The sequence below is a fragment of the Mixophyes fleayi genome, chromosome 7, assembly GCF_038048845.1.
Source record: "Mixophyes fleayi isolate aMixFle1 chromosome 7, aMixFle1.hap1, whole genome shotgun sequence".
NCBI classification, from domain to species: domain Eukaryota; kingdom Metazoa; phylum Chordata; class Amphibia; order Anura; family Limnodynastidae; genus Mixophyes; species Mixophyes fleayi.
Window position 1 is genome coordinate 716687 of NC_134408.1, and position 27247 is coordinate 743933.

The following is a 27247-nucleotide window of genomic DNA, read 5'->3' on the forward strand; positions in this document are numbered from 1 at the left end:
GTCTGAGAGGAGATGGTTGTCCAGGGCAACAGGTATGACAACAGGCCAACATGGCGTTAGAAAGGTGCAATATGTGATACTAAAGGTGTTCGATGGGGTTGAGGTCAGGGCTCTGTGCGGGCCAGTCAAGTTCTTCCACACCGAACTCATCAGACCATGTCTTTGTAGTCCTTGCTGTGTGCACTGGGGCACAGTCATGTTGGAATAGAAAAGGGCCTTCCCCAAACTGTTGCCACAAAGTTGAAAGCATAATATTGTCCAAAATGACTTGGTATGCTGAAGCATTAAGATTGCCCTTCACTGGAGATAAGGGCTTAGTCCAAACCCTGAAAAACAGCCCCATACCACTATTCCTCCTTCACCAAACTTCACAGCTGGCATAATGCAGTCAGACAGGTAACGTTCTCCCGGCATCCGCCAAACCCAGACTCACCCATCTGTCTGCCAGAGAAGTGTGATTCATCACTCCACAGAACATGTTTCCACTGCTCCACAGTCCAGTGTCGGTGTGCTTTACACCACTCCATCTGACGCTTGGCATTGGTCTTGGAGATATGAGGCTTACATGAAGCTGCTCGTTCATGGAAACCCATCCATTAAGCTCCAGCTGCACAGTTTTTGTGCTTATATTAATGTCAGTGGAAGTTCAGAACTCTTCATCTATGTAATCAGCAGAGTGTTGGTGACTTTTACGCACCATGCGCCTTAGCAGTCGTTGACCCCGCTCTGTGATTATACGTGGTCTTCAGCTTCGTGGCTGAGTTGTTGTTGTACAAGGGCACTCTTGTAATGATTATTTTATTTAAAATATACATTTTATAAAAGGTATATTTTAAATAAAATAATCATTACAAGAGTGCCCTTGTTAAGCATGCTTTCTTTCTCTACATGTGTTTTCAAATTGAATATTTTACATGCAAAGGTGCACCAATCCAGCCATATGATAAACAATTGAATATAAGTCTGGATATGTAATCATAAATAAAAATACTTAGTGCAGTGATATGTAACCTTTTTTTCTGAGTTGTTGTTGTGCAACACTTTTACTCTCTAATAATATCACTTACAGTTGACCGTGGAATATCCAGCAGGGGTGAAATTCACAAACCGTCTTATTGTAAAGGTGTCATCCTATCACAGTACCACGCTGGAAGTCACTTAGATCTTCAGAACGACCCATTTTACATCACAAGTGTTTGTACATGGAGACTGCATGGCTGGTGCTGGATGTTATACACCTCTGGCAACGGGTCTGATTGTAACACCTCAATTCAATAATTAACAGGTGTGGCCAAATACTTTTGTCCATAAAATGTATACATGAAAAACTCCACTTATCCTATTTCTGAGAGTGTGGATCAGAGTGTGGATTGGGTCAGCAGCATGGGTGGACCACTGTGAGTTGTATCACGAGTGGAGTATGCTCTAATAAAAAGGTGGGTTTTAAGATTTGAAGGTTGGGGAAGTCTAAGCAGGCATGGTAAGGTCCTCCATATGTGGGTAGCAGCATGGGAGAAATCTGGTTATCATTGTAGGCATTCATTTAATTCAAACTATTAAGTTGACAATTGAAAACATAGACCGTAGTGTTAGGTTGACAATTGGAAACAGACCATAGTGTGTCCATCAGAGAGCAGGTGCTAGTCAGAGGTGGACCATTTCAAGATGAGGTTTGAGATGTATGGAGGTGTTGCAGGTAAGGGTGAGTAATCTGAACTGAATTTTGGAGGATATGTGACGCCAATATAAGGATTTGCCTTTTGGACAGATTGAAGTGGGGATAGATGGATGAGGGGAATGGCAGATAGTAGGAGGTTGCAGACGTTGAGGTGGAAGGTGATGACACAGTGGATAAGAGTATTAGTAGCATGCTGGGTAAGAAAAGCACATATTCTGGCAATATTCCTAATGTGGGGGTGACAGGACTGGGAGAGAGCCTGGATGTGAGGAATAATACAGAGGGCGGAGGATAACTCCAGGAAGATGCTGGGCTCAGTTTTGAACACGTTGAGTTTTAGGTAGCATTGGGACAGTCCTTCAGAGGTAGACAAGTGATAGTAGATAAGGGCAGAAGGGGTATGGTCAGGGTAGAAGTGGTACAAGTGGCTGAACGGGTAATTTAATTCACAAATAACTTGACACCTTGGCATGACAGCTGATTGGACAGTATCATCTCTATGCAGTAATATTCTCCCCATCTCCAGTTATACATTACACCCAGTAGTAATTTACAAAGCTTAGACAGCAAAACACAAAGGGAGAAAATATTTATTTACAACATGAATTCAGTCCTGCTCGCTAAGGTATAGGGTTAGGGATAGTCCCTTTAACATAGAGGGCAATAAATCCCTAAGTCAAATTATGTCTGTTTCAGCAGGGGGGAAATAAGACCTGTGTGTGAGCCACAGAAGATATGGAGGCGTTCGGGTGCAGCAGGGTACACTCGGAATTCTGGATAAGTACAAGAGTTTTGGGAAAGGAAGATTATCCAAGTTTGCATTTATATCACATTCTTCCCTCACTTTGCTTTTGCAGAGCGTCTCTTCCCTGCGCTTCTTCCTCCACCAAACCGACCACTTGTCTCCACTTTCTCTTGTATACGGCCCTGGACGTTCTCTTCGCTCTGATGCCACTTCTCCACCACTTGCTCCTTCAGCCTCTGGTCAGTATACTCCCATAGAGCACCTGAGGAAGTTTATTTAGTTAGTTAGGTGCCCACAGGCATCTAATGAGGCTGGTAAAAGTCAACTGCAGGTAGGTGGAAATGCCCAAAAAAACGTGTGAGTAATGATTCTGGTACCTGGAGTATCTTCAGGGAAGTTGCCTCCATTTGGTTGCGGTCTCACCTCCTCCCTGAGCTGGTCAATATTCTCCTGCACTGAACCTAATGGAGGTACAATGTATTTGTACACCAGTAAACCAGGGGTAAAGTTTGGTCAATGTTTTTGGAATATTTTTCGCCCAAGTAGTTTTAAATTTCAAACGTTTCTATTTACCTTCTCTGCAGTTACCCTGCTGCTCCATGATACCATCTGATTCTACCCCGCAGGTGCTCACATGTCCAGTCTCCTCACCTGGAATATCAGCCTCACGAGATTCTGCCGGAGAGAGTCATCGGTACATGTCAGCGCGCTTTATACCATAATGCTCTACCTTCCTCGTCCTTCCTCTCCCCGCTCTCTCTCACCACAGCGGCCTCGTCCTTCCTCTCCCCGCTCTCTCTCACCACAGCGGCCTCGCCCTTCCTCTCCCCGCTCTCTCTCACCACAGCGGCCTCGTCCTTCCTCTCCCCGCTCTCTCTCACCACAGCGGCCTCGTCCTTCCTCTCCCCGCTCTCTCTCACCACAGCGGCCTCGTCCTTCCTCTCCCCGCAGCGGCCTCGTCCTTCCTCTCACCGCTCTCTCTCACCACAGCGGCCTCGTCCTTCCTCTCACCGCTCTCTCTCACCACAGCGGCCTCGTCCTTCCTCTCCCCGCTCTCTCTCACCACAGCGGCCTCGTCCTTCCTCTCACCACAGCGGCCTCGTCCTTCCTCTCACCGCTCTCTCTCACCACAGCGGCCTCGTCCTTCCTCTCACCGCTCTCTCTCACCACAGCGGCCTCGTCCTTCCTCTCACCACAGCGGCCTCGTCCTTCCTCTCACCGCTCTCTCTCACCACAGCGGCCTTGTCCTTCCTCTCCCCGCTCTCTCTCACCACAGCGGCCTCGTCCTTCCTCTCACCACAGCGGCCTCGCCCTTCCTCTCACCGCTCTCTCTCACCACAGCGGCCTCGCCCTTCCTCTCCCCGCTCTCTCTCACCACAGCGGCCTCGTCCTTCCTCTCCCCGCTCTCTCTCACCACAGCGGCCTCGTCCTTCCTCTCCCCGCTCTCTCTCACCACAGCGGCCTCGTCCTTCCTCTCACCGCTCTCTCTCACCACAGCGGCCTCGTCCTTCCTCTCACCGCTCTCTCTCACCACAGCGGCCTCGTCCTTCCTCTCACCACAGCGGCCTCGTCCTTCCTCTCACCACAGCGGCCTCGTCCTTCCTCTCACCGCTCTCTCTCACCACAGCGGCCTCGTCCTTCCTCTCACCGCTCTCTCTCACCACAGCGGCCTCGTCCTTCCTCTCACCGCTCTCTCTCACCACAGCGGCCTCGCCCTTCCTCTCCCCGCTCTCTCTCACCACAGCGGCCTCGTCCTTCCTCTCACCACAGCGGCCTCGTCCTTCCTCTCACCGCTCTCTCTCACCACAGCGGCCTTGTCCTTCCTCTCCCCGCTCTCTCTCACCACAGCGGCCTCGTCCTTCCTCTCACCACAGCGGCCTCGTCCTTCCTCTCACCGCTCTCTCTCACCACAGCGGCCTCGCCCTTCCTCTCCCCGCTCTCTCTCACCACAGCGGCCTCGTCCTTCCTCTCCCCGCTCTCTCTCACCACAGCGGCCTCGTCCTTCCTCTCACCGCTCTCTCTCACCACAGCGGCCTCGTCCTTCCTCTCACCGCTCTCTCTCACCACAGCGGCCTCGTCCTTCCTCTCCCCGCTCTCTCTCACCACAGCGGCCTCGTCCTTCCGCTCCCCGCTCTCTCTCACCACAGCGGCCTCGTCCTTCCTCTCCCCGTTCTCTCTCACCACAGCGGCCTCGCCCTTCCTCTCACCGCTCTCTCTCACCACAGCGGCCTCGTCCTTCCTCTCCCCGCTCTCTCTCACCACAGCAGCCTCGTCCTTCCTCTCCCCGTTCTCTCTCACCACAGCGGCCTCGCCCTTCCTCTCACCGCTCTCTCTCACCACAGCGGCCTCGTCCTTCCGCTCCCCGCTCTCTCTCACCACAGCGGCCTCGTCCTTCCTCTCCCCGTTCTCTCTCACCACAGCGGCCTCGCCCTTCCTCTCCCCGCTCTCTCTCACCACAGCGGCCTCGCCCTTCCTCTCACCGCTCTCTCTCACAGCGGCCTCGTCCTTCCTCTCACCGCTCTCTCTCACCACAGCGGCCTCGTCCTTCCTCTCACCGCTCTCTCTCACCACAGCGGCCTCGTCCTTCCTCTCCCCGCTCTCTCTCACCACAGCGGCCTCGTCCTTCCTCTCACCGCTCTCTCTCACCACAGCGGCCTCGTCCTTCCTCTCCCCGTTCTCTCTCACCACAGCGGCCTCGTCCTTCCTCTCACCACAGCGGCCACGCCCATCCTCTCTCCACTCTCTCCCACCACAGCGCCCCTCGCCCCTCCAGTTGTCCACGTCTGCATGCAGAAAGAACTGCATTGGCCAAATATCAAGTAATCTTGATGTCAATGCCTATTTTATTGTATCTATATGAGCAGAGTAACCCTGGGAAACCCGCTCCTCTTTATATAACCCCCCTCCCCCATTGTGATTCTGTATATGGGCAGAGTAACCCACTTTATACACAGCAGGAATGTAAGGCTCAAAAACTAGACAATAATTCACTGCTCCATATTCCAGCCCTGACTAATTATAATTACACGTCTCCCCTGCCCAATGCCTGCACCATATAATTACTCACTGTGCTCCCAAATCCTGCACGCCATGCTCATGTTCTGTAACAATAATTTCTGCCATACTTGTGCTTTCCTGCAAAGCTTGCACTCCACTACTATCCCAGTCATACGCACCTTGTTCACAAGTCTCTTTTGGGTCTGGAATTCCACCATAAGATATCGACAGATCTAATTTTACCTACAGAAGAGAAAGAGAAGGGTCATAATGTCCTGAATCGTATCACTCACCCACAACACCAGCCACAAATAGGGAGCAGTGTGCAGTCTCCTACAAACACTGTGAGGAGCTCTGCTAACCAAGCTAATGAGATGGAGAATATCAGACATACCTACTGTGACAATGCTCCATCTACAAGTACCACACGGAGCTCTACTAGGTAACCTCTCCCTCACCAAGTGCTGCAACATGCCTTAGATGGATGTTTCTTACCTGAGGCGTAAAGACATACTTATAGAGCTTGAAGTGGCGGAAATATGTATTCAGAAAATAATCAGATATCCGCAGAATCTGCTTCTGTGTGAACAGATTGATACAGAACGGAGGTTGCTGGAAAACAAAGATGATGCAGGATTTACAATACAGCCCGACAACCACCCCTTGTCCCACAGCGGCTGGTCACCCACCCAGGCCCTACACTGGCAGGTCACCCATTCGGGCCCGGGCCCCTCACTGGCAGGTCACCCACCCGGGCCCCTCACAGACCAGCCATCCCCCTTGAGCCCCACACTGGCAGGTCACCCGCCCGGGACCCACATTCAGGCTGGACACCCACCCAGTCCCTGCACAGTCAGGCCACCCCCTTGGGCCCCACACTGGCAGGTCACCCATCCGGGCCCCACACTGGCAGGTCATCCACCCAGGCCACCCCATCGGGCCCCACACTCAGACTGGTCACCCCACACCGATAGCCCCCCGCACTCACATGGACTGCATGACACAGCAGTAACTCCTTGAAGTATATGTAACAGTCTTCCACATTTTCAAGCGGGGTACCTAGAGATCAGAGAGAATATTTATATAAAGTGTCCCCTCCGTGTGAAAAGAAGAATAAAAGCCATGGGCTGGAGCTAGAGGAGGAGACAGGACAACGCTATTGGAGAACAGGATGTGACACCAGGAAACCTGGTGTAAAAGGTACTATCGCCCTTAGCAACCCAATCCGAATACATAGAGATGTGTGGTTGTAAAACATCTTCATGTTTCTGTTTTTCCCCCCAAAACCATAAAAGGTTATGGATCTAGTTTTGGATCTGGATTGAATTAAAAATTATGAAAAAGAAGCAAAATTATGTCAGTCTGAGCTGTTTTTGCTCCTACATTACAATTTATAGCATTAACATTTATTTCCAGTCTATTTCCTAATGATCCCTTCACAACAAGTCAGCAGCAATCTGGCTATAATTAGTGACAGATCAGTGGTACAAATACATGCCACAGACATACCTCTGCTGAAGTGCAGTTGGAGGGTGCAAAATGAGTCCTATAAACATATGAATTAAGACTCAGGGGTATATTTACTAAATAACGGGTTTGAAATAAGGTTCTAACTATAATTTTATTTAGTACATTCTACAAAATGACAGCTAGCATCTGATTGGTTGCTATAGGCAACATCTCCACTTTTTTAAACCCGCAGTTTAGTAAATATACCCCCCAATCTCTGCAAAGTCTGGGCTGCTACAAACGTGCATTGATCTCATTTCTTGCAATGCAAATTTAAATCTCATTTTGCACTGGTGCAAAAACTAGACACAGCTTTGGATAACAGTGGTCATCTCCCTCAATGGTGACAAATAACAATGCTATCATCACCCTCAAAGATTTCTATGGTAACTACCTTTAATTTATAAAAAGAAGATACACCAAGTAGGTAACCGTTAGGCAGCATGTTTGACACACTGGAGAGGGTCAGCAGCAACACACTGGAGAGGGTCAGCAGCAACACACTGGAGAGGGTCAGCAGCAGCAGTATCAGAGCTCATTAGACGGACAGCAGTGGCATCAGTAGACATTTAACAGATGACGAGAATCCAAGGGAACAATGTTACATGGTGCAAGATGGAATTGTCCTTGGGCCCAACCACAATTGTGTGATTATGTGTTCGACAGTTACATGATTGACATAATAGGTTGGGCACCCTAATAGACAGGGTAGGAAAGTTGACAATAATGGCATCAACAGTATTATTAGAATGACAATTGAAAGGTAGACAGTATTATCCCCATTTCTATCCCTATGCCTGTCTCTAATCCTATAATAATACAGTCAAAATTTAAATTGTCCCCCTAATCATACTGTACACCATGCAAATTGGTGACCTAATAATACTGTTGGCAACTGAATTGTCGACCAATATTGTTGACTATATGAATGTCAAACCAATTAATGTTCAGTTGTCGAACGCATAGCATTTTTACAGTTACACAAGCTGATAGACCAAGGCCAAAATATAAAATAGTGCAAGAGCTCCCCCACCCATGTTTTAAATAGGACATGCACCGTTTAATGAACCAAGCACTTCAGTGACAGGGGCTGCCACTATTGTGGGCGACATGCTTGATTTGTTTGGGTCCCTACAAAAGGGAATATTTTGCTTGTGGGTTGATAAACTAAGCAGAATAGATAGGGATCTTTTAATTTTATTTTTTTAACAAATTACTAATGAGCATTTGGCTAACAGTGGTCGTCTTCCTTTATGCTGATGACCATGTCATCCCCCTCATCACTTGATGTCATGATCATCATCACACACTATTAATGCCACTGGAATCTGCACATTCTGTTTGTAGTTGGCAGCAAGAACAGTCCTCATACAATTTGTAGTTCATTTTCATGAACACCAGTTTTTCTACATTTTTGGAAACAGTCTCCTCCGACGATCACTTCCAATGTTCCTGGCTGTGAGTACCGTCGCGGCTCGTGACACTGTGCTAACCACTGTTTTGAAGTACAATGGAGGGAAGGCAGCATAAGGACACCACAGCTAGTTTGTACAAGGGGCTCCATATTTATGTTTTTCCCTCCTAGAATTCAGGAACTGCCTGAGATGCTATGTTCTACTTTAATGATAAATTAATCCTCCACCATTCTACTAAGACAAGGTGTATCCGCTTGAGACACGGTAGAGCTGTCAATATATTTGGCCATTTCTTTTAAGCCTGACCAGATATCATAACCTTTCACATTGGGGTCCTGCTGTGTTGTTGACTCATAATCAGTGAGACTATCAGAAAAGGGAAGCTTTTTCTGGCAGTAGCATTTGGAGGAGAAGCTGAAGCAGGGAACATGTCACGTAGACTTGAGCCTACAGGTTGCGCACAAGGACCTGTTTACATCTGTAAAGATTTGGGTCACTCTGAAAGCCATGGCATATGACTTAAACCTAAGATCAAGCATGGTTGCCAAAATGTAGTGATTACATTTCAAGATGCTGCAAACCCCTTGGGTCCTGGCGAAGTGAATGAAGAACTTGATCAACAAGGTCAATATACTTTGCAGAATCTCTGACTTTCATCTCCTCCTTCAGTTTCTCCAGCTGCTTTTGCAGTAGTTTGATTATGGGTATTGACTTGACTCAGGCTGACAGTGTCAGAACTCACTTCATGTGTTACAATAACTTTATAAGACACCAAGGCTTCTCCAATGTGCTGGAGGGAGGTGACATGTCCCTTCTCCCTATCGCATGGTTTACGGTGTAGGTCTTGATAGCTTGCTGCTATTCCTCTAGTTCAGGCCTGGCTAACCCGTGGTTCTCCAGGTCTTGTGAAACTACAAGTCCCAGCATACCCTGCCAACTACTGGCTGCCTATCTACAGGCAAAGCATGCTGTGGCTTGTAGTTTCACAACACCTGGAGAGCCACAGGTTGACCAGGCCTGGTCTAGTTGCTGAATTCCACCTTGTTACTGCCTCCTGCTTCAGTTGGTGCATTGGCAGATGAGATTTGGTTTTGCAGCCAGAGCAATGTTCTACATGCGGTCGCTGAAGGTCTACAATACACAGACATTTTACAGGCCGCAAACAGCATCTCCTGCACTGACCTCTCATTTTTTAAGAAATTCTACAGCACCAAGTCTATGGTTTGTGCAAAGCACGATATGTGTTGTAATTCACCCAGTTGTGGCCTCCGTTATCTGCAGTGAAGAGTCCTGAGGAGAGTGTTAGCAGTGCGAGCCATTTTGCTATAACATTCCTGAGCTTTTTCCAAAAGACTGACACCAGTATGTTTCTTTGTAACAACAGCGACACACAGAGTAGTTCGCCTGTGAATGACCCGGCATTGAATTCTACCACTACTTCGTAGTAATAATGAGCAGGAGAAGGATGATGAAGGCGTTGACACCAGTGAGAATTGCAACTTTCTATGCATTCAGCTGCTATCTGATGCTGGGCTGCACGTTACTGCAGACAATCTGCCACGACTTGCATGAACTTGCTGCAAATGACGGAACAGGGAGGCAGAGCCTAGATAATAAACGTTATCACCTCTACTTATTGACATGACAAAGGCTACAGCTGCCTTGGCCAATGTTATCTGGGTTTAGATAAAAATATTTCTAAACAGAAGGTCCTTTTTTCATCTTCTGCCCTGGCATAATACACTAATCATGGGCATGAGGTGGTACCACTGGTGGCTGCCTTACTTCAAGACAATCATCATCATCATCATCCTCCACATTCATTGTCGGATCCACAATTATCCTCCTCATCCTCTTGCACATTTGCAACTTCCAAAGTAGGCTCCTTAATTTGTGTAAATCATCATCAACACGAATATTACTACTAATACCCATCCTCACATTTCCAAATAGTTGAGGACTTTTGGAAGGAGGCTGCTGTATTATTACAGTGTCTGAGTCCTCAGACTCACATACAGCACTCAGGGATGCCCTCCTTAGACTCTCCTCAGGGTTCTGTGACTTCCCAAATTGTTCTTCAATCTCAGTGTTATCCTCAGGCACGGATTTGTTTTGGAGGGGGTCAGTAACAGACGTACACTGAGCGACAAGGTGGTGTATGGGAAGTTGAGAACGATACAAGACCGCGTGGGGCACTCTGTTTTGGAATGAGCATTCTAGTACGATACCAGTACCAGCAGTAGCAGGACCCCTACTAGCTAAATATGGACATAGTGTGAGTCTTGTCCTCCCACTGTGGGTGGTGTATGGGATGTTAGCTATTGTCCTGTTTTTGGAGAAATCTCCACATTCATAGAAACTTCCCTCTTAATCCTCCTCCTTACATCAAAAACTGATGTTTTCTCAGAGATTGAATTTGAAAAGCTGTGTTTGTATTTGGAGGAAGATTTCTTCAACTTTCTTCCCGAGTTAGCGTTTTACTAGTAGAGGTGGTAACAGTAGTATTACTGCCAGTACTGATCTATACAGTGATCCATGGCAGCTACTGGTAGATACCTGACACCACAACAGGGGAACACTCAATGAGATAGGGAAAGGAGGGAATGGTATTATAATGTATCATACTATTCGCACAAGTCTGACACTGCTCCACAAAATACTTCTAGTTTTGAAAATTTGTTCTACTTTCTTAGCAAACAAATATTAAAGTTTCTGGAGGGTTTGTGCTGTTCATAGACAAAGAATAGAAAACAAAACAACTTCTTCCTAGGGGGGTTCTGCTGCTAACCTCACTCATAGGAAAACAACCTTTTTATCCCACTTAATACAGAGGTCACTGAAGGACCCTTAACAACAAGAATTGAAACATAGAAAAAAAAGTTTAGAAATGATGGGGGTTCTGCTGTGAAGAGTCAAAAAAAATAATAATAAAAATAAATAAATCACAAGGTCTTTCTTCACTAAATATACTAGTAGTTAGTTCAGAATTATATCTAACTCAGTCTATATATTCGTAATATATATGCGTTAATAACAACCAATAGCCACTACTCTGACAGATTGTAATTAAAACAAATGTACAATCACCACAACTATCCTGTTGTCCTCTGTCCCTCTTTCACCCTGTCTTAGGCTGTACTTGGTAGTTGGGGTATTATTTTCAGCGCACTGCAGCAACCTCACCCCTCCACGCTGTGTTCTAATAAGGCAGATGAGAACAAGGGGGCGCTATGGGGGGGATCTATCAGGAGTTCTGCGATTTGTTTTTACCGGAAATGACATTCTGCCTCATGTTCAGATACAAATTTGGTGGTAAGAATCAAGCAGTGGTCCGAGTTCACTTGGATCCCAAAACTCGGGGCTGCCGCTCTTCTCCAAATCCAAACCACTATTCTTGAGTTTGCTATGACCAACACCAGATTTCCTCTCTCTCATTATAGGAGACTGTAATAATAGATGTATAGGTGATAGAGCGTAGAGTGGAAGGGATGGTCTCACCCACACAGGCAGCGTGAGTCTCCTTCATGATGGAGAACACACAGGACGTCTGCTCTCTGGTAAATGAGCACTGCCAGCAGAATCTCACAGTGTAGTAATACAGGTCCAGCAGTACGGAGGCATGAGGCTCACAGCGGCTCCCATCCAGAGACAGAAACATGGCCAGAGCTCTGTGGGAGGAGAGGAGACACAATGAGATAGGACACCAACAAATGTCTCAGTGATGTCTTTCTACAGATCACGTACCTGCGCAGATCCCCTGCCCTCTCCAGCGTCTCCAAGTCATCCACGTTCAGGTCTTTCCTAACAGGAAGGAGGTGGGAAGCATCAGATTATCACATATAGATATACGCCCACCATGCTCTCTCCCCCTGCAGCAGGCACAGAATGACTGACAGTTGGCTGCACAGTAACAGGGTCTGTGATGTCACAGGGATTCAGGCTCAGCATGTACGAGATCGGAGCTAGCGAGGTGGGAGGTAACACTGTACATGGTCTAGTGTGATACATATGTAGGAGGGAGAGGGGGCACACTGAGATCAATAAACAACATCCCTGCCATCATTTAATATGTAATGAGAGAATGAGGGAGTATGGGGGAAAATCTTCAACAGGACACCTAAATTGTAATAAGTCTTCACTGATTGTAATAGAATGTATATAACATAGGATCCCAACAATCAGGTCACAGCATCTACTTACATCAACACTATTGCAGGGCATTATTCCATGACATAATAGGTCACAACACAGTATTTAGATAGGCCTGTGTGTACATAAATGTGTGCAACATTCTAAATACACACACGTCAGTCACCACAGTAAGACCACCTGCCTAATATTGTGTAGGTCCCCCTCTGACCCGTGGAGACATGGACTCCACAAGACCTCTGAAGGTGTCCTGTGGTATCTGCAGAGCCGTAACTTAGATTTCTAGTGCCCTGGGCGAGAAAGACAAATGCCGCCCCCCTAGAGATCAATTTTAACCAAATTAACCTAAAATATTCCTAAATTGCGCCCCCCTTCAGCGTTGCGCCCTGGGCGGTCGCCCCTGTCGCACAGCCCTTGTTACAGCCCTGGGTATCTGGCACCAAGACGTTAGCAGCAGATCCTAGAAGTCCTGTAAGTAGTGAGGTGGGACCTCCATGGCTCAGACCTGTTTCCACCACATCCCACAGATGATCAGATTGAGATCTGGGGAATTTGGAGGCCAAGTCAGCACCTTGAGCTCTTTGTCCTGTTCCTCAAACAATTCCTGCAGTGTGACAGGGGCATTATCCTGCTGAAAGAGGCCACTGACATCAGGGAATACCGCTGCCATGAAGGGTGTACTTGGTCTGCAGCAATGTTTAGGTCGGTGGTACGTGTCATAGTAACATCCACATGAATGCCAGGACACAAGGTTTCCCAGCAGAACATTGCCCAGAGCATCACACTGCCCCCGCCAGCTGCCTTCTTCCCATAGTGCATCCTGGTGCCATCTCTTCCCCAGGTAAACGACGCACACACCCGGCCGTCCACATGATGTAAAGGAAACGTGATTCATCAGACCAGGTCACCTTCTACCATTGCTCCAAGGTCCAGTTCTGGTGCTCACATGCCCATTGTAGGCACTTTCAGTGGTGGACAGGGGTCAGTGTGGGCACTCTGACTTGTGTGCAGCCCCATACCCAGCAAGCTGCGATGTACTGTGTGTTTTGACACCTCTCTATAATAGCCAGCATGAACCTTTACAGCAATTTGTGCTACAATAACTCTTCAGTAGGATTGGACCAGACGGGCTAGTCTTCACTCCCCACGCACATCAGTGAGCCTTGGGCACCCATAACCGTGTCACCAGTTCATCCGTTGTCCTCCCTTGGACCACTTTTGGTAAGTACTAACCACTGCATACTGGGACCATCCCACAAAACCTGCTGATTTGGAGATGCTCTGACCCAGTCATCTAACCATCACAATTTGCAGATCCTTATGCTGGTCCATTTTTCCTGCTTCCAACAAGTCAACTTCAAGTACTGACTGTTTACTTGCTGCCTAATATATCCCACTCCTTGACAGGTGCATTGTAACCAGATAATCAGTGTTATTCCCTTGACTTGCAGTGGTTTAATGTTGTGGCTGATAGGTGTGATAGATAGATAGAGATTACACATATACATACACACACAAACCCACCCACAGTATGTGTGTGAGGGAATAGTACGTATAAGAAAGGGCCATGTATGGAGGAGAGCAGTGACTGTGTTACATGTGTGCAGAAAGAGAGCAGCGGAGAATAAGATATGACTTGTGAGTGTGGTTTAGGTGGGCACAGATGGGCCAGGGTACAGAGGGGAAACGTGAATGTGGTTTGGGTGGGCACAGATGGGCCAGGGTACAGAGGGGAAACGTGAGTGTGGTTTGGGTGGGCACAGATGAGCCAGGGTACAGAGGGGAAACGTGAGTATGGTTTGGGTGGTCACAGATGGGCCAGGGTACAGAGGGGAAACGTGAGTATGGTTTGGGTGGGCACAGATGGGCCAGGGTACAGAGGGGAAACGTGAGTATGGTTTGGGTGGTCACAGATGGGCCAGGGTACAGAGGGGAAACGTGAGTATGGTTTGGGTGGTCACAGATGAGCCAGGGTACAGAGGGGAAACGTGAGTGTGGTTTGGGTGGTCACAGATGAGCCAGGGTACAGAGGGGAAACGTGAGTGTGGTTTGGGTGGGCACTGAGTGTGGTTTGGGTGGTCACAGATGAGCCAGGGTACAGAGGGGAAACGTGAGTGTGGTTTGGGTGGGCACAGATGAGCCAGGGTACAGAGGGGAAACGTGAGTGTGGTTTGGGTGGGCACAGATGAGCCAGGGTACAGAGGGGAAACGTGAGTGTGGTTTGGGTGGTCACAGATAAGCCAGGGTACAGAGGGGAAACGTGAGTGTGGTTTGGGTGGGCACAGATGAGCCAGGGTACAGAGGGGAAACGTGAGTGTGGTTTGGGTGGTCACAGATAAGCCAGGGTACAGAGGGGAAACGGGAGTGTGGTTTGGGTGGGCACAGATGAGCCAGGGTACAGAGGGGAAACGTGAGTGTGGTTTGGGTGGTCACAGATGAGCCAGGGTACAGAGGGGAAACGTGAGTGTGGTTTGGGTGGGCACAGATGAGCCAGGGTACAGAGGGGAAACGTGAGTGTGGTTTGGGTGGGCACAGATGAGCCAGGGTACAGAGGGGAAACGCGAGTGTGGCTTGGGTGGGCACAGATGACCCAAGGTACAGAGGTATCTGTGGAAGAGTTGCGCTTGGTTACCACACGAGAGAAACATATCAGCCATATATAACACAATGGTGAGAACAGGGGCAGGGAAAGCTGTAGGTCAGATGACAGGTGAGGGGTAGGAGAGGGATAAAGCCATAGATCACACAATTATTTTTATTACCACAAACAGATTTGAGGTTTCTTCATTTTCAGCTGGAAAAGAAAAAACAAACAAGAAAATAAAGTGTGAACAAGATGTATTTCTGGTACTGTGATCAGCTAGAGAAATATACACAACACTGACTATCTGTAGTGAGGCCAACATGCAGACAGGTACATAAGCAATACATAAATGCACATGCAGGCATTAGAACACAGGATAAGATACAGGATATAGCATACAGAGGAGGGGGATAATACAGGTGAGAGAGAGGGGGGGGGGCACAGGGCCCACAGGTGAGATGGGGGGGGGGGACACAGGGCCCACAGGTGAGATGGGGGGGGGGGGGGACAGGTCACACAGGTGAGCAGGAGGGGGGGGGCACACAGGTCACAAAGGTGAGGGAGGGGGGGGCGGAGCACACAGGTGAGAAGGGAGGGAGAAAGAGGGGGGGACGGAGCACACAGGTGAGAAGGGAGGGAGAAAGAGGGGGGGACGGAGCACACAGGTGAGAAGGGAGGGAGAAAGAGGGGGGACGGAGCACACAGGTGAGGAGGGGGGGGGGACGGGACGGAGCACACAGGTGAGGAGGGGGGGGACGGAGCACACAGGTGAGGAGGGGGGGGACGGAGCACACAGGTGAGGAGGGGGGGGACGGAGCACACAGGTGAGGAGGGGGGGGGACGGAGCACACAGGTGAGGAGGGGGGGGGGACGGGACGGAGCACACAGGTGAGGAGGGGGGGGGACGGGACGGAGCACACAGGTGAGGAGGGGGGGGGACGGGACGGAGCACACAGGTGAGGAGGGGGGGGGACGGGACGGAGCACACAGGTGAGGAGGGGGGGGGACGGGACGGAGCACACAAGGGGGGGGGACGGGACGGAGCACACAGGTGAGGAGGGGGGGGGACGGGACGGAGCACACAGGTGAGGAGGGGGGGACGGAGCACACAGGTGAGGAGGGGGGGACGGAGCACACAGGTGAGGAGGGGGGGACGGAGCACACAGGTGAGGAGGGGGGGACGGAGCACACAGGTGAGGAGGGGGGGACGGAGCACACAGGTGAGGAGGGGGGGACGGGACGGAGCACACAGGTGAGGAGGGGGGGACGGGACGGAGCACACAGGTGAGGAGGGGGGGACGGGACGGAGCACACAGGTGAGGAGGGGGGGACGGGACGGAGCACACAGGTGAGGAGGGGGGGACGGGACGGAGCACACAGGTGAGGAGGGGGGGACGGGACGGAGCACACAGGTGAGGAGGGGAGCACACAGGTGAGGAGGGGGGGACGGGACGGAGCACACAGGTGAGGAGGGGAGCACACAGGTGAGGAGGGGAGCACACAGGTGAGGAGGGGGGGACGGGACGGAACACACAGGTGAGGAGGGGGGGACGGGACGGAGCACACAGGTGAGGAGGGGGGGACGGGACGGAGCACACAGGTGAGGAGGGGGGGACGGGACGGAGCACACAGGTGAGGAGGGGGGGACGGGACGGAACACACAGGTGAGGAGGGGGGGACGGGACGGAGCACACAGGTGAGGAGGGGGGGACGGGACGGAGCACACAGGTGAGGAGGGGGGGACGGGACGGAGCACACAGGTGAGGAGGGGGGACGGGACGGAGCACACAGGTGAGGAGGGGGGGACGGGACGGAGCACACAGGTGAGGAGGGGGGGACGGAGCACACAGGTGAGGAGGGGGGGGGGGAGCACACAGGTGAGGAGGGGGGGGGAGCACACAGGTGAGGAGGGGAGCACACAGGTGAGGAGGGGGGGGACGGGACGGAGCACACAGGTGAGGAGGGGGGGACGGGACGGAGCACACAGGTGAGGAGGGGCGGATAATACAGGTGAGGTGACTGGTAGAACACATAGTATATAACACTACATAGAATAAAATATCAGAATATAAATGACGGGTAAGAAATGTTAGGGAAGATATAGGCCTGTGGACCGGACACTCACGTACCCCGCAGAGGCCCTCAGACCCCGGCCTCACGTATTCACTGACCGCAGACATCTCCCGGCAGCCTCTGATCACCATGGCAACCGCTTCTATAACCAAACCCAGCTGTTTATCTATAGCAACGCAGACGAGGCGGAGCTACAGAGATGTCAGCCTATGGCAACCGCTATAAGAATGACTGACAACTGAGTTGACCAATTAACCTGAAAACCCGATTACACTGTCCGGAAGTGACGTCACGTGGGCAGAAGTAGCGGAGCGCATGCGTGGTAGTGCCCGGATCACATCCGTGAGTCCCGGAAGGAAGATGGCGGCGAATGTAAGAGCGTCAATCACTATAATATAATATAATATAATATAATGTAATATAATGTAATGTAATACACAGAGACATGAGGGACTCATAGTGACAGAGGAGAGGGAATGATAGTGACAGAGAGAGAGGAGAGGGAATGATAGTGACAGAGAGAGAGGAGAGGGAATGATAGTGACAGAGAGAGAGGAGAGGGAATGATAGTGACAGAGAGGAGAGGGAATGATAGTGACAGAGAGAGAGGAGAGGGAATGATAGTGACAGAGAGAGGAGAGGGAATGATAGTGACAGTGAGAGAGGAGAGGGAATGATAGTGACAGAGAGAGAGGAGAGGGAATGATAGTGACAGAGAGAGAGGAGAGGGAATGATAGTGACAGAGAGAGGGGAGAGGGAATGATAGTGACAGAGAGAGAGAGGAGAGGGAATGATGGTGACAGAGAGAGAGGAGAGGGAATGATAGTGACAGAGAGAGAGGAGAGGGAATGATAGTGACAGAGAGAGAGGAGAGGGAATGATAGTGACAGAGAGAGAGGAGAGGGAATGATAGTGACAGAGAGAGGAGAGGGAATGATAGTGACAGAGAGAGAGGAGAGGGAATGATGGTGACAGAGAGAGAGGAGAGGGAATGATAGTGACAGAGAGAGAGAGGAGAGGGAATGATAGTGACAGAGAGAGAGGAGAGGGAATGATAGTGACAGAGAGAGAGGAGAGGGAATGATAGTGACAGAGAGAGAGGAGAGGGAATGATAGTGACAGAGAGAGGAGAGGGAATGATAGTGACAGAGAGAGAGAGGAGAGGGAATGATAGTGACAGAGAGAGAGGAGAGGGAATGATAGTGACAGAGAGAGAGGAGAGGGAATGATAGTGACAGAGAGAGAGGAGAGGGAATGATAGTGACAGAGAGAGGAGAGGGAATGATAGTGACAGAGAGGAGAGGGAATGATAGTGACAGAGAGAGAGAGGAGAGGGAATGATAGTGACAGAGAGAGAGGAGAGGGAATGATAGTGACAGAGAGAGAGGAGAGGGAATGATAGTGACAGAGAGAGAGGAGAGGGAATGATAGTGACAGAGAGAGGAGAGGGAATGATAGTGACAGAGAGGAGAGGGAATGATAGTGACAGAGAGAGAGGAGAGGGAATGATAGTGACAGAGAGAGAGGAGAGGGAATGATAGTGACAGAGAGAGGGGAGAGGGAATGATAGTGACAGAGAGGAGAGGGAATGATAGTGACAGAGAGGAGAGGGAATGATAGTGACAGAGAGAGAGGAGAGGGAATGATAGTGACAGAGAGAGGGGAGAGGGAATGATAGTGACAGAGAGAGAGGAGAGGGAATGATAGTGACAGAGAGGAGAGGGAATGATAGTGACAGAGAGAGAGAGGAGAGGGAATGATAGTGACAGAGAGAGAGGAGAGGGAATGATAGTGACAGAGAGAGGGGAGAGGGAATGATAGTGACAGAGAGAGAGAGGAGAGGGAATGATAGTGACAGAGAGAGGGGAGAGGGAATGATAGTGACAGAGAGAGAGGAGAGGGAATGATAGTGACAGAGAGAGAGGAGAGGGAATGATAGTGACAGAGAGAGAGGAGAGGGAATGATAGTGACAGAGAGAGAGAGGAGAGGGAATGATAGTGACAGAGAGAGGAGAGGGAATGATAGTGACAGAGAGAGAGGACAGGGAATGATGGTGACAGAGAGAGAGGAGAGGGAATGATAGTGACAGAGAGAGAGAGGAGAGGGAATGATAGTGACAGAGAGAGAGGAGAGGGAATGATAGTGACAGAGAGAGAGGAGAGGGAATGATAGTGACAGAGAGAGAGGAGAGGGAATGATAGTGACAGAGAGAGGGGAGAGGGAATGATAGTGACAGAGAGGAGAGGGAATGATAGTGACAGAGAGGAGAGGGAATGATAGTGACAGAGAGAGAGGAGAGGGAATGATAGTGACAGAGAGAGGGGAGAGGGAATGATAGTGACAGAGAGAGAGGAGAGGGAATGATAGTGACAGAGAGGAGAGGGAATGATAGTGACAGAGAGAGAGAGGAGAGGGAATGATAGTGACAGAGAGAGAGGAGAGGGAATGATAGTGACAGAGAGAGGGGAGAGGGAATGATAGTGACAGAGAGAGAGAGGAGAGGGAATGATAGTGACAGAGAGAGGGGAGAGGGAATGATAGTGACAGAGAGAGAGGAGAGGGAATGATAGTGACAGAGAGGAGAGGGAATGATAGTGACAGAGAGAGAGGAGAGGGAATGATAGTGACAGAGAGAGAGGAGAGGGAATGATAGTGACAGAGAGGAGAGGGAATGATAGTGACAGAGAGAGAGGAGAGGGAATGATAGTGACAGAGAGAGAGGAGAGGGAATGATAGTGACAGAGAGAGAGGAGAGGGAATGATAGTGACAGAGAGAGGAGAGGGAATGATAGTGACAGAGAGAGAGGAGAGGGAATGATAGTGACAGAGAGAGAGAGGAGAGGGAATGATAGTGACAGAGAGAGAGGAGAGGGAATGATAGTGACAGAGAGAGAGGAGAGGGAATGATAGTGACAGAGAGAGAGAGGAGAGGGAATGATAGTGACAGAGAGAGAGAGGAGAGGGAATGATAGTGACAGAGAGAGAGGAGAGGGAATGATAGTGACAGAGAGAGAGAGGAGAGGGAATGATAGTGACAGAGAGAGAGAGGAGAGGGAATGATAGTGACAGAGAGAGAGGAGAGGGAATGATAGTGACAGAGAGAGAGAGGAGAGGGAATGATAGTGACAGAGAGAGAGGAGAGGGAATGATAGTGACAGAGAGAGAGGAGAGGGAATGATAGTGACAGAGAGAGAGGAGAGGGAATGATAGTGACAGAGAGAGAGGAGAGGGAATGATAGTGACAGAGAGAGAGGAGAGGGAATGATAGTGACAGAGAGAGAGGAGAGGGAATGATAGTGACAGAGAGAGAGAGGAGAGGGAATGATAGTGACAGAGAGAGAGAGAGGAGAGGGAATCATAGTGACAGAGAGAGGAGAGGGAATGATAGTGACAGTGAGAGAGGAGAGGGAATGATAGTGACAGAGAGAGAGGAGAGGGAATGATAGTGACAGAGAGAGAGGAGAGGGAATGATAGTGACAGAGAGAGAGGAGAGGGAATGATAGTGACAGAGAGAGAGGAGAGGGAATGATAGTGACAGAGAGAGAGGAGAGGGAATCATAGTGACAGAGAGAGGAGAGGGAATGATAGTGACAGAGAGGAGAGGGAATGATAGTGACAAAGCGAGAGGAGAGGGAATGATAGTGACAGAGAGAGAGGAGAGGGAATGATAGTGACAGAGAGAAAGGAGAGGGAATGATAGTGACAGAGAGAAAGGAGAGGGAATGATAGTGACAGAGAGAAAGGGGAGGGAATGATAGTGACAAAGAGAGAGGAGAGGGAATGATAGTGACAGAGAGAGAGGAGAGGGAATGATAGTGACAGAGAGAGAGAGGAGAGGGAATGATAGTGACAGAGAGAGAGGAGAGGGAATGATAGTGACAGAGAGAGAGGAGAGGGAATGATAGTGACAGAGAGAGGAGAGGGAATGATAGTGACAGAGAGAGAGGAGAGGGAATGATAGTGACAGAGAGAGAGGAGAGGGAATGATAGTGACAGAGAGAGAGGAGAGGGAATGATAGTGACAGAGAGAGAGAGAGGAGAGGGAATCATAGTGACAGAGAGAGGAGAGGGAATGATAGTGACAGTGAGAGAGGAGAGGGAATGATAGTGACAGTGAGAGAGGAGAGGGAATGATAGTGACAGAGAGAGAGGAGAGGGAATGATAGTGACAGAGAGAGAGGAGAGGGAATGATAGTGACAGAGAGAGGAGAGGGAATGATAGTGACAGAGAGAGAGGAGAGGGAATGATAGTGACAGAGAGAGAGGAGAGGGAATGATAGTGACAGAGAGAGAGGAGAGGGAATGATAGTGACAGAGAGAGAGAGGAGAGGGAATGATAGTGACAGAGAGAGAGGAGAGGGAATGATAGTGACAGAGAGGAGAGGGAATGATAGTGACAGAGAGAGAGGAGAGGGAATGATAGTGACAGAGAGAGGAGAGGGAATGATAGTGACAGAGAGAGAGGAGAGGGAATGATAGTGACAGAGAGAGAGGAGAGGGAATGATAGTGACAGAGAGAGAGGAGAGGGAATGATAGTGACAGAGAGAGAGGAGAGGGAATGATAGTGACAGAGAGAGAGGAGAGGAGAGGGAATCATAGTGACAGAGAGAGGAGAGGGAATGATAGTGACAGTGAGAGAGGAGAGGGAATGATAGTGACAGTGAGAGAGGAGAGGGAATGATAGTGACAGTGAGAGAGGAGAGGGAATGATAGTGACAGAGAGAGAGGAGAGGGAATGATAGTGACAGAGAGAGAGGAGAGGGAATGATAGTGACAGAGAGAGAGGAGAGGGAATGATAGTGACAGAGAGAGAGGAGAGGGAATGATAGTGACAGAGAGAGAGGAGAGGGAATGATAGTGACAGAGAGAGAGAGAGGAGAGGGAATGATAGTGACAGAGAGAGGAGAGGGAATGATAGTGACAAAGCGAGAGGAGAGGGAATGATAGTGACAGAGAGAGAGGAGAGGGAATGATAGTGACAGAGAGAAAGGAGAGGGAATGATAGTGACAGAGAGAAAGGAGAGGGAATGATAGTGACAGAGAGGGGAGGGAATGATAGTGACAGAGAGGGGAGGGAATGATAGTGACAGAGAGAGAGGAGAGGGAATGATAGTGACAGAGAGAGAAGAGGGAATGATAGTGACAGTGAGAGGAGAGGGAATGATAGTGACAGTGAGAGGAGAGGGAATGATAGTGACAGTGAGAGAGGAGAGGGAATGATAGTGACAGAGAGAGAGGAGAGGGAATGATAGTGACAGAGAGAGAGGAGATGGAATGATAGTGACAGAGAGAGAGGAGAGGGAATGATAGTGACAGAGAGAGAGGAGAGGGAATGATAGTGACAGAGAGAGAGGAGAGGGAATGATAGTGACAGAGAGAGAGGAGAGGGAATGATAGTGACAGAGAGAGAGGAGAGGGAATGATAGTGACAGAGAGAGAGGAGAGGGAATGATAGTGACAGAGAGAGAGGAGAGGGAATGATAGTGACAGAGAGAGAGGAGAGGGAATGATAGTGACAGAGAGAGAGGAGAGGGAATGATAGTGACAGAGAGAGAGGAGAGGGAATGATAGTGACAGAGAGAGAGAGAGGAGAGGGAATCATAGTGACAGAGAGAGGAGAGGGAATGATAGTGACAGAGAGGAGAGGGAATGATAGTGACAGAGAGAGAGGAGAGGGAATGATAGTGACAGAGAGAGAGGAGAGGGAATGATAGTGACAGAGAGAGAGGAGAGGGAATGATAGTGACAGTAGGAAAGGACTGTTACTGTAAGGATAGTGCAGCATGGTGGCTCAGTGGTTAGCACTTTTGCTTCACAGTGCTGGGGTCATGAGTTCAATTCCCGACCATGGTCTTATCTGTGTGGAGTTTGTATGTTCTCCCCGTGTTTGCGTGGGTTTCCTCTGAGTGCTCTGGTTTCCTCCCACACTCCAAAAACATAACTGATAGGTTATTTGGCTTCTATTAAATTGACCCTAGTCTCTCCCTCTCCCTCTCTCCCTCTGTCTGTGTGTATGTTAGGGAATTTAGATTCTAAGCTCCAATAGGGCAGGGACTGATTGTGAGTTCTCTGTACAGCGCTGCAGAATTAGTGGCGCTATAGAAATAAATGGTGATGATGATAGTGACAGTGAATATGTAATTGCTGAATGAGTGGCAGTAAGGGATGATGCAACCTTTGAATAGAGACATTCATGGACTGTTGTATGCGATATCAGTGATGGTCTTTTTTCTTACACTGTATAGGTCTGAGAGTCGTATTTAATGCTACAGAGAGGTTGTCTGTCCGAAGAGTGATATCGTTTTCTAGACAGTTATGTCTGCTGCTGGGAGTAAGAGAGCATCAGGGGACGGGACTTCAGGTCCCCCAGAGAAGAAACCCAATCATGAGGAGAAGACCCCAACTACACTTATTGAGCCCATCCGCCTGGGAGGCATCTCTTCAACGGTTAGTGCAATCAGCATATATCAACCGATCTAGGCAGTAATGACATTAACACCTGGTATCCTCCTTCTATAGGGTGATAGAGACAGTGCTTACTATGTGACACTAAGATCTTCCCTACACAGGGTGATAGAGACAGTGCTTACTATGTGACACCAAGATCTTCACTACACAGGGTGATAGAGACAGTGCTTACTATGTGACACCAAGATCTTCACTACACAGGGTGATAGAGACAGTGCTTACTATGTGACACCAAGATCTTCACTACACAGGGTGATAGAGACAGTGCTTACTATGTGACACTAAGATCTTCCCTACACAGAGTGATAGAGACAGTGCTTACTATGTGACACTAAGATCTTCCCTACACATGGTGATAGAGACAGTGCTTACTATGTGACACCAAGGTCTTCCCTACACAGGGTGATAGAGACAGTGCTTACTATGTGACACCAAGGTCTCCCTCCCTACACAGGGTGATGGAGACAGTGCTTACTATGTGACACCAAGATCTTCCTCCCTACACAGGGTGATAGAGACAGTGCTTACTATGTGACACCAAGGTCTCCCTCCCTCCACAGGGTGATAGAGACAGTGCTTACTATGTGACACCAAGATCTCCTTCCCTACACAGGGTGATGGAGACAGTGCTTACTACTCCTTCCCTACACAGGGTGATGGAGACAGTGCTTACTATGTGACACCAAGATCTCCTTCCCTACACAGGGTGATAGAGACAGTGCTTACTATGTGACACCAAGGTCTCCCTCCCTCCACAGGGTGATAGAGACAGTGCTTACTATGTGACACCAAGGTCTCCTTCTCTACACAGGGTGATAGAGACAGTGCTTACTATGTGACACCAAGGTCTCCCTCCCTCCACAGGGTGATAGAGACAGTGCTTACTATGTGACACCAAGGTCTCCCTCCCTCCACAGGGTGATAGAGACAGTGCTTACTATGTGACACCAAGGTCTCCCTCCCTCCATAGGGGGATGGAAATTGCTCCGGAGCATTATTGAAACTATGTGTTAATTACGACACTGTGATTTAGCTCTCTATCTTCCTTTGACATTGATTCTTTTTTCCTGCAGGAGGAAATGGATATGAAGGTTTTGCAGTTTAAGAACAAGAAGCTGGCAGAGCGCCTTGAACAGCGACAGGGATTTGAAGATGAACTTAGAGAAAAGATAGAGAAATTGGAGAAAAGACAAGCCACGGATGATGCTACCCTTCTAATAGTCAACCGCTACTGGAGCCGGGTGAGTTCAATTAACAGAGATCAATGGGTAAACATTAAAGGAATTTTATAGAACATCATGCTTGGTGGTGTTGGTAAAGTAGTGTGTGTGTGGTTATTACTTGGTGGTGGTGGGAGAGTACAGAGTGTAAATGCTGAGGGATTGTGGGAAAAGGTCACGCTTATTCATTGTGGAAAAGCCTTTGATTGTTGAGACGGTTACATTGAGTTTATTTGGAACAGCCTTTGATTGTTGAGGAGGTCGCACTAAGTAGTGGTAAATGAACCTGTGATTGTTGAGAAGATCACATTGACTCTTGTTGGAAGAGCCTGTGATTGTTGAGGAAGTCGCACTGAGTCTTGGTGGAAGAGCCTTTGATTGTTGAGGAAGTCACACTAAGTCTTGGTGGAAGAGCCTTTGATTGTTGAGGAAGTCGCACTAAGTCTTGGTGGAAGAGCCTTTGATTGTTGAGGAAGTCGCACTAAGTCTTGGTGGAAGAGCCTTTGATTGTTGAGGAAGTCGCACTGAGTCTTGGTGGAAGAGCCTTTGATTGTTGAGGAAGTCGCACTGAGTCTTGGTGGAAGAGCCTGTGATTGTTGAGGAAGTTGCATTGAGTCTTGGTGGAAGAGCCTGTGATTGTTGAGGAAGTCGCATTGAGTCTTGGTGGAAGAGCCTTTGATTGTTGAGGAAGTCGCACTGAGTCTTGGTGGAAGAGCCTTTGATTGTTGAGGAAGTCGCACTGAGTCTTGGTGGAAGAGCCTGTGATTGTTGAGGAAGTTGCATTGAGTCTTGGTGGAAGAGCCTGTGATTGTTGAGGAAGTCGCACTAAGTCTTGGTTGAAGAGCCTGTGAATGTTGAGGAAGTCGCATTGAGTCTTGGTGGAAGAGCCTTTGATTGTTGAGGAAGTCGCACTAAGTCTTGGTGGAAGAGCCTTTGATTGTTGAGGAAGTCGCATTGAATCTTGTTGGAAGAGCCTTTGATTGTTGAGGAAGTCGCACTGAGTCTTGGTGGAAGAGCCTGTGATTGTTGAGGAAGTTGCATTGAGTCTTGGTGGAAGAGCCTGTGAATGTTGAGGAAGTCGCATTGAGTCTTGGTGGAAGAGCCTTTGATTGTTGAGGAAGTCGCATTGAGTCTTTGTTGAAGAGCCTGTGAATGTTAAGGAAGTCGCATTGAGTCTTGGTGGAAGAGCCTGTGATTGTTGAGGAAGTCGCATTGAGTCTTGGTGGAAGAGCCTGTGAATGTTGAGGAAGTTGCATTGAATCTTGGTGGAAGATCCTTTGATTGTTTAGGAAGTCGCATTGAGTCTTGGTGGAAGAGCCTGTGATTGTTGAGGAAGTTGCATTAAGTCTTGGTGGAAGAGCCTGTGATTGTTGAGGAAGTCGCATTGAGTCTTGGTGGAAGAGCCTGTGATTGTTGAGGAAGTCGCATTGAATCTTGGTGGAAGAGCCTTTGATTGTTGAGGAAGTCGCATTGAGTCTTGGTGGAAGAGCCTGTGATTGTTGAGGAAGTCGCATTAAGTCTTGGTGGAAGAGCCTGTGATTGTTGAGAAAGTCGCATTGAGTCTTGGTGGAAGAGCCTGTGAATGTTGAGGAAGTCGCATTGAGTCTTGGTGGAAGAGCCTGTGATTGTTGAGGAAGTCGCATTGAATCTTGGTGGAAGAGCCTTTGATTGTTGAGGAAGTCGCATTGAGTCTTGGTGGAAGAGCCTGTGATTGTTGAGGAAGTCGCATTGAGTCTTGGTGGAAGAGCCTGTGATTGTTGAGGAAGTCGCACTGAGTCTTGGTGGAGGAGCCTGTGATTGCTGTGTGGTCACTGACAGACAGGCTGGTAGTGTGTGTTAGTGGGAGGGGGGGCAAGTTTTTTGTGTGTGTGTGATGGGGAAACTGGCTATGTATTCTGCGTGTGATAGGAGAGCAGGCTGGTAGTGTGTGCGTTCAGCCTTATTCTCCGACATTCATACATTTTGTCCTTTCCCATGGACAGCTGGATGAGAATGTGCAGGTGTTGTTGAAGCGTTACGACAGTGAAGCAGCTTTCCAGAGCTATGTCCCCGATCCATCGCCAGAAGAGAAGGACAGTACCATAGAGGCAGAGACTGGAGTGAAGGGCCTGCCCCCATCAGAGGGGACTGATAGCAAAGGTAATAAAATGTGATGTTTCTGAACTAAACCAAGTACACATCATGATTACACAATAGTGAGTGTCATGTAAGTCAGATCCCTTCTGACACTGTCCTCAGGAAGCATTGAGGTTATTGTGGAAATATCTCTAGACATAGACGTTTCCCCGTGGAAATGTGGGCGTTTTAGCCGTGGTTCTGTTTTCATAGTGGTTAGCTACAATTTCATCTTTCATCTTTGCAGACTTTCTCCTCCCTCTACCTTTGCTTTTGAGGGTATATAGAGG

The 27247-nt window shown here is 49.0% G+C and overlaps 2 protein-coding genes across 3 annotated transcripts; one reads left to right on the forward strand and one right to left on the reverse strand.

Annotated features, from left to right (window-relative positions):
• Positions 1-2254: 2254 nt before the first annotated feature.
• CFAP119 (cilia and flagella associated protein 119) lies at positions 2255-17403 on the reverse strand. 2 transcript variants are annotated; one of them, XM_075178727.1, is made up of 10 exons: positions 17207-17403; positions 15256-15287; positions 12089-12145; positions 11843-12012; positions 6409-6479; positions 5916-6032; positions 5600-5663; positions 2997-3098; positions 2801-2884; positions 2255-2685 (listed from the first exon to the last, which is right to left on the reverse strand). In XM_075178727.1, the coding sequence occupies exons 1-10, from the start codon at positions 17279-17281 to the stop codon at positions 2519-2521; spliced, it is 939 nt and encodes a 312-aa protein (XP_075034828.1). In that variant the 5' UTR covers positions 17282-17403; the 3' UTR covers positions 2255-2518. The 2 variants fall into 2 exon arrangements, with proteins under 2 accessions (XP_075034828.1, XP_075034829.1); XM_075178728.1 differs by having other exon boundaries at positions 12089-12140; positions 17207-17264.
• Positions 17404-17428: 25 nt separating this feature from the next.
• Positions 17429-27004, forward strand: RNF40 (ring finger protein 40). Its single transcript, XM_075178729.1, has 4 exons — positions 17429-17522; positions 23400-23601; positions 24696-24863; positions 26825-27004. Exons 2-4 carry the CDS (start codon positions 23470-23472, stop codon positions 26993-26995), a joined length of 471 nt encoding a protein of 156 aa, XP_075034830.1. The 5' UTR covers positions 17429-17522; positions 23400-23469; the 3' UTR covers positions 26996-27004.
• Positions 27005-27247: the final 243 nt, after the last annotated feature.

Coding starts and splice junctions, on each gene's coding strand:
- RNF40 (XM_075178729.1), top strand. CDS start 23,470: ATGTCTGCTGCTGGGAGTAAGAGAGCATCAGGGGACGGGACTTCAGGT. Junction 23,602..24,695: donor TGGGAGGCATCTCTTCAACG/GTTAGTGCAATC, acceptor TTTTTCCTGCAG/GAGGAAATGGATATGAAGGT. Junction 24,864..26,824: donor TCAACCGCTACTGGAGCCGG/GTGAGTTCAATT, acceptor TCCCATGGACAG/CTGGATGAGAATGTGCAGGT.
- CFAP119 (XM_075178727.1), bottom strand. CDS start 17,281: ATGGTGATCAGAGGCTGCCGGGAGATGTCTGCGGTCAGTGAATACGTG. Junction 12,013..12,088: donor AGGGCAGGGGATCTGCGCAG/GTACGTGATCTG, acceptor CTCCTCCCACAG/AGCTCTGGCCATGTTTCTGT. Junction 6,033..6,408: donor TGCTGTGTCATGCAGTCCAT/GTGAGTGCGGGG, acceptor TTTGTTTTCCAG/CAACCTCCGTTCTGTATCAA.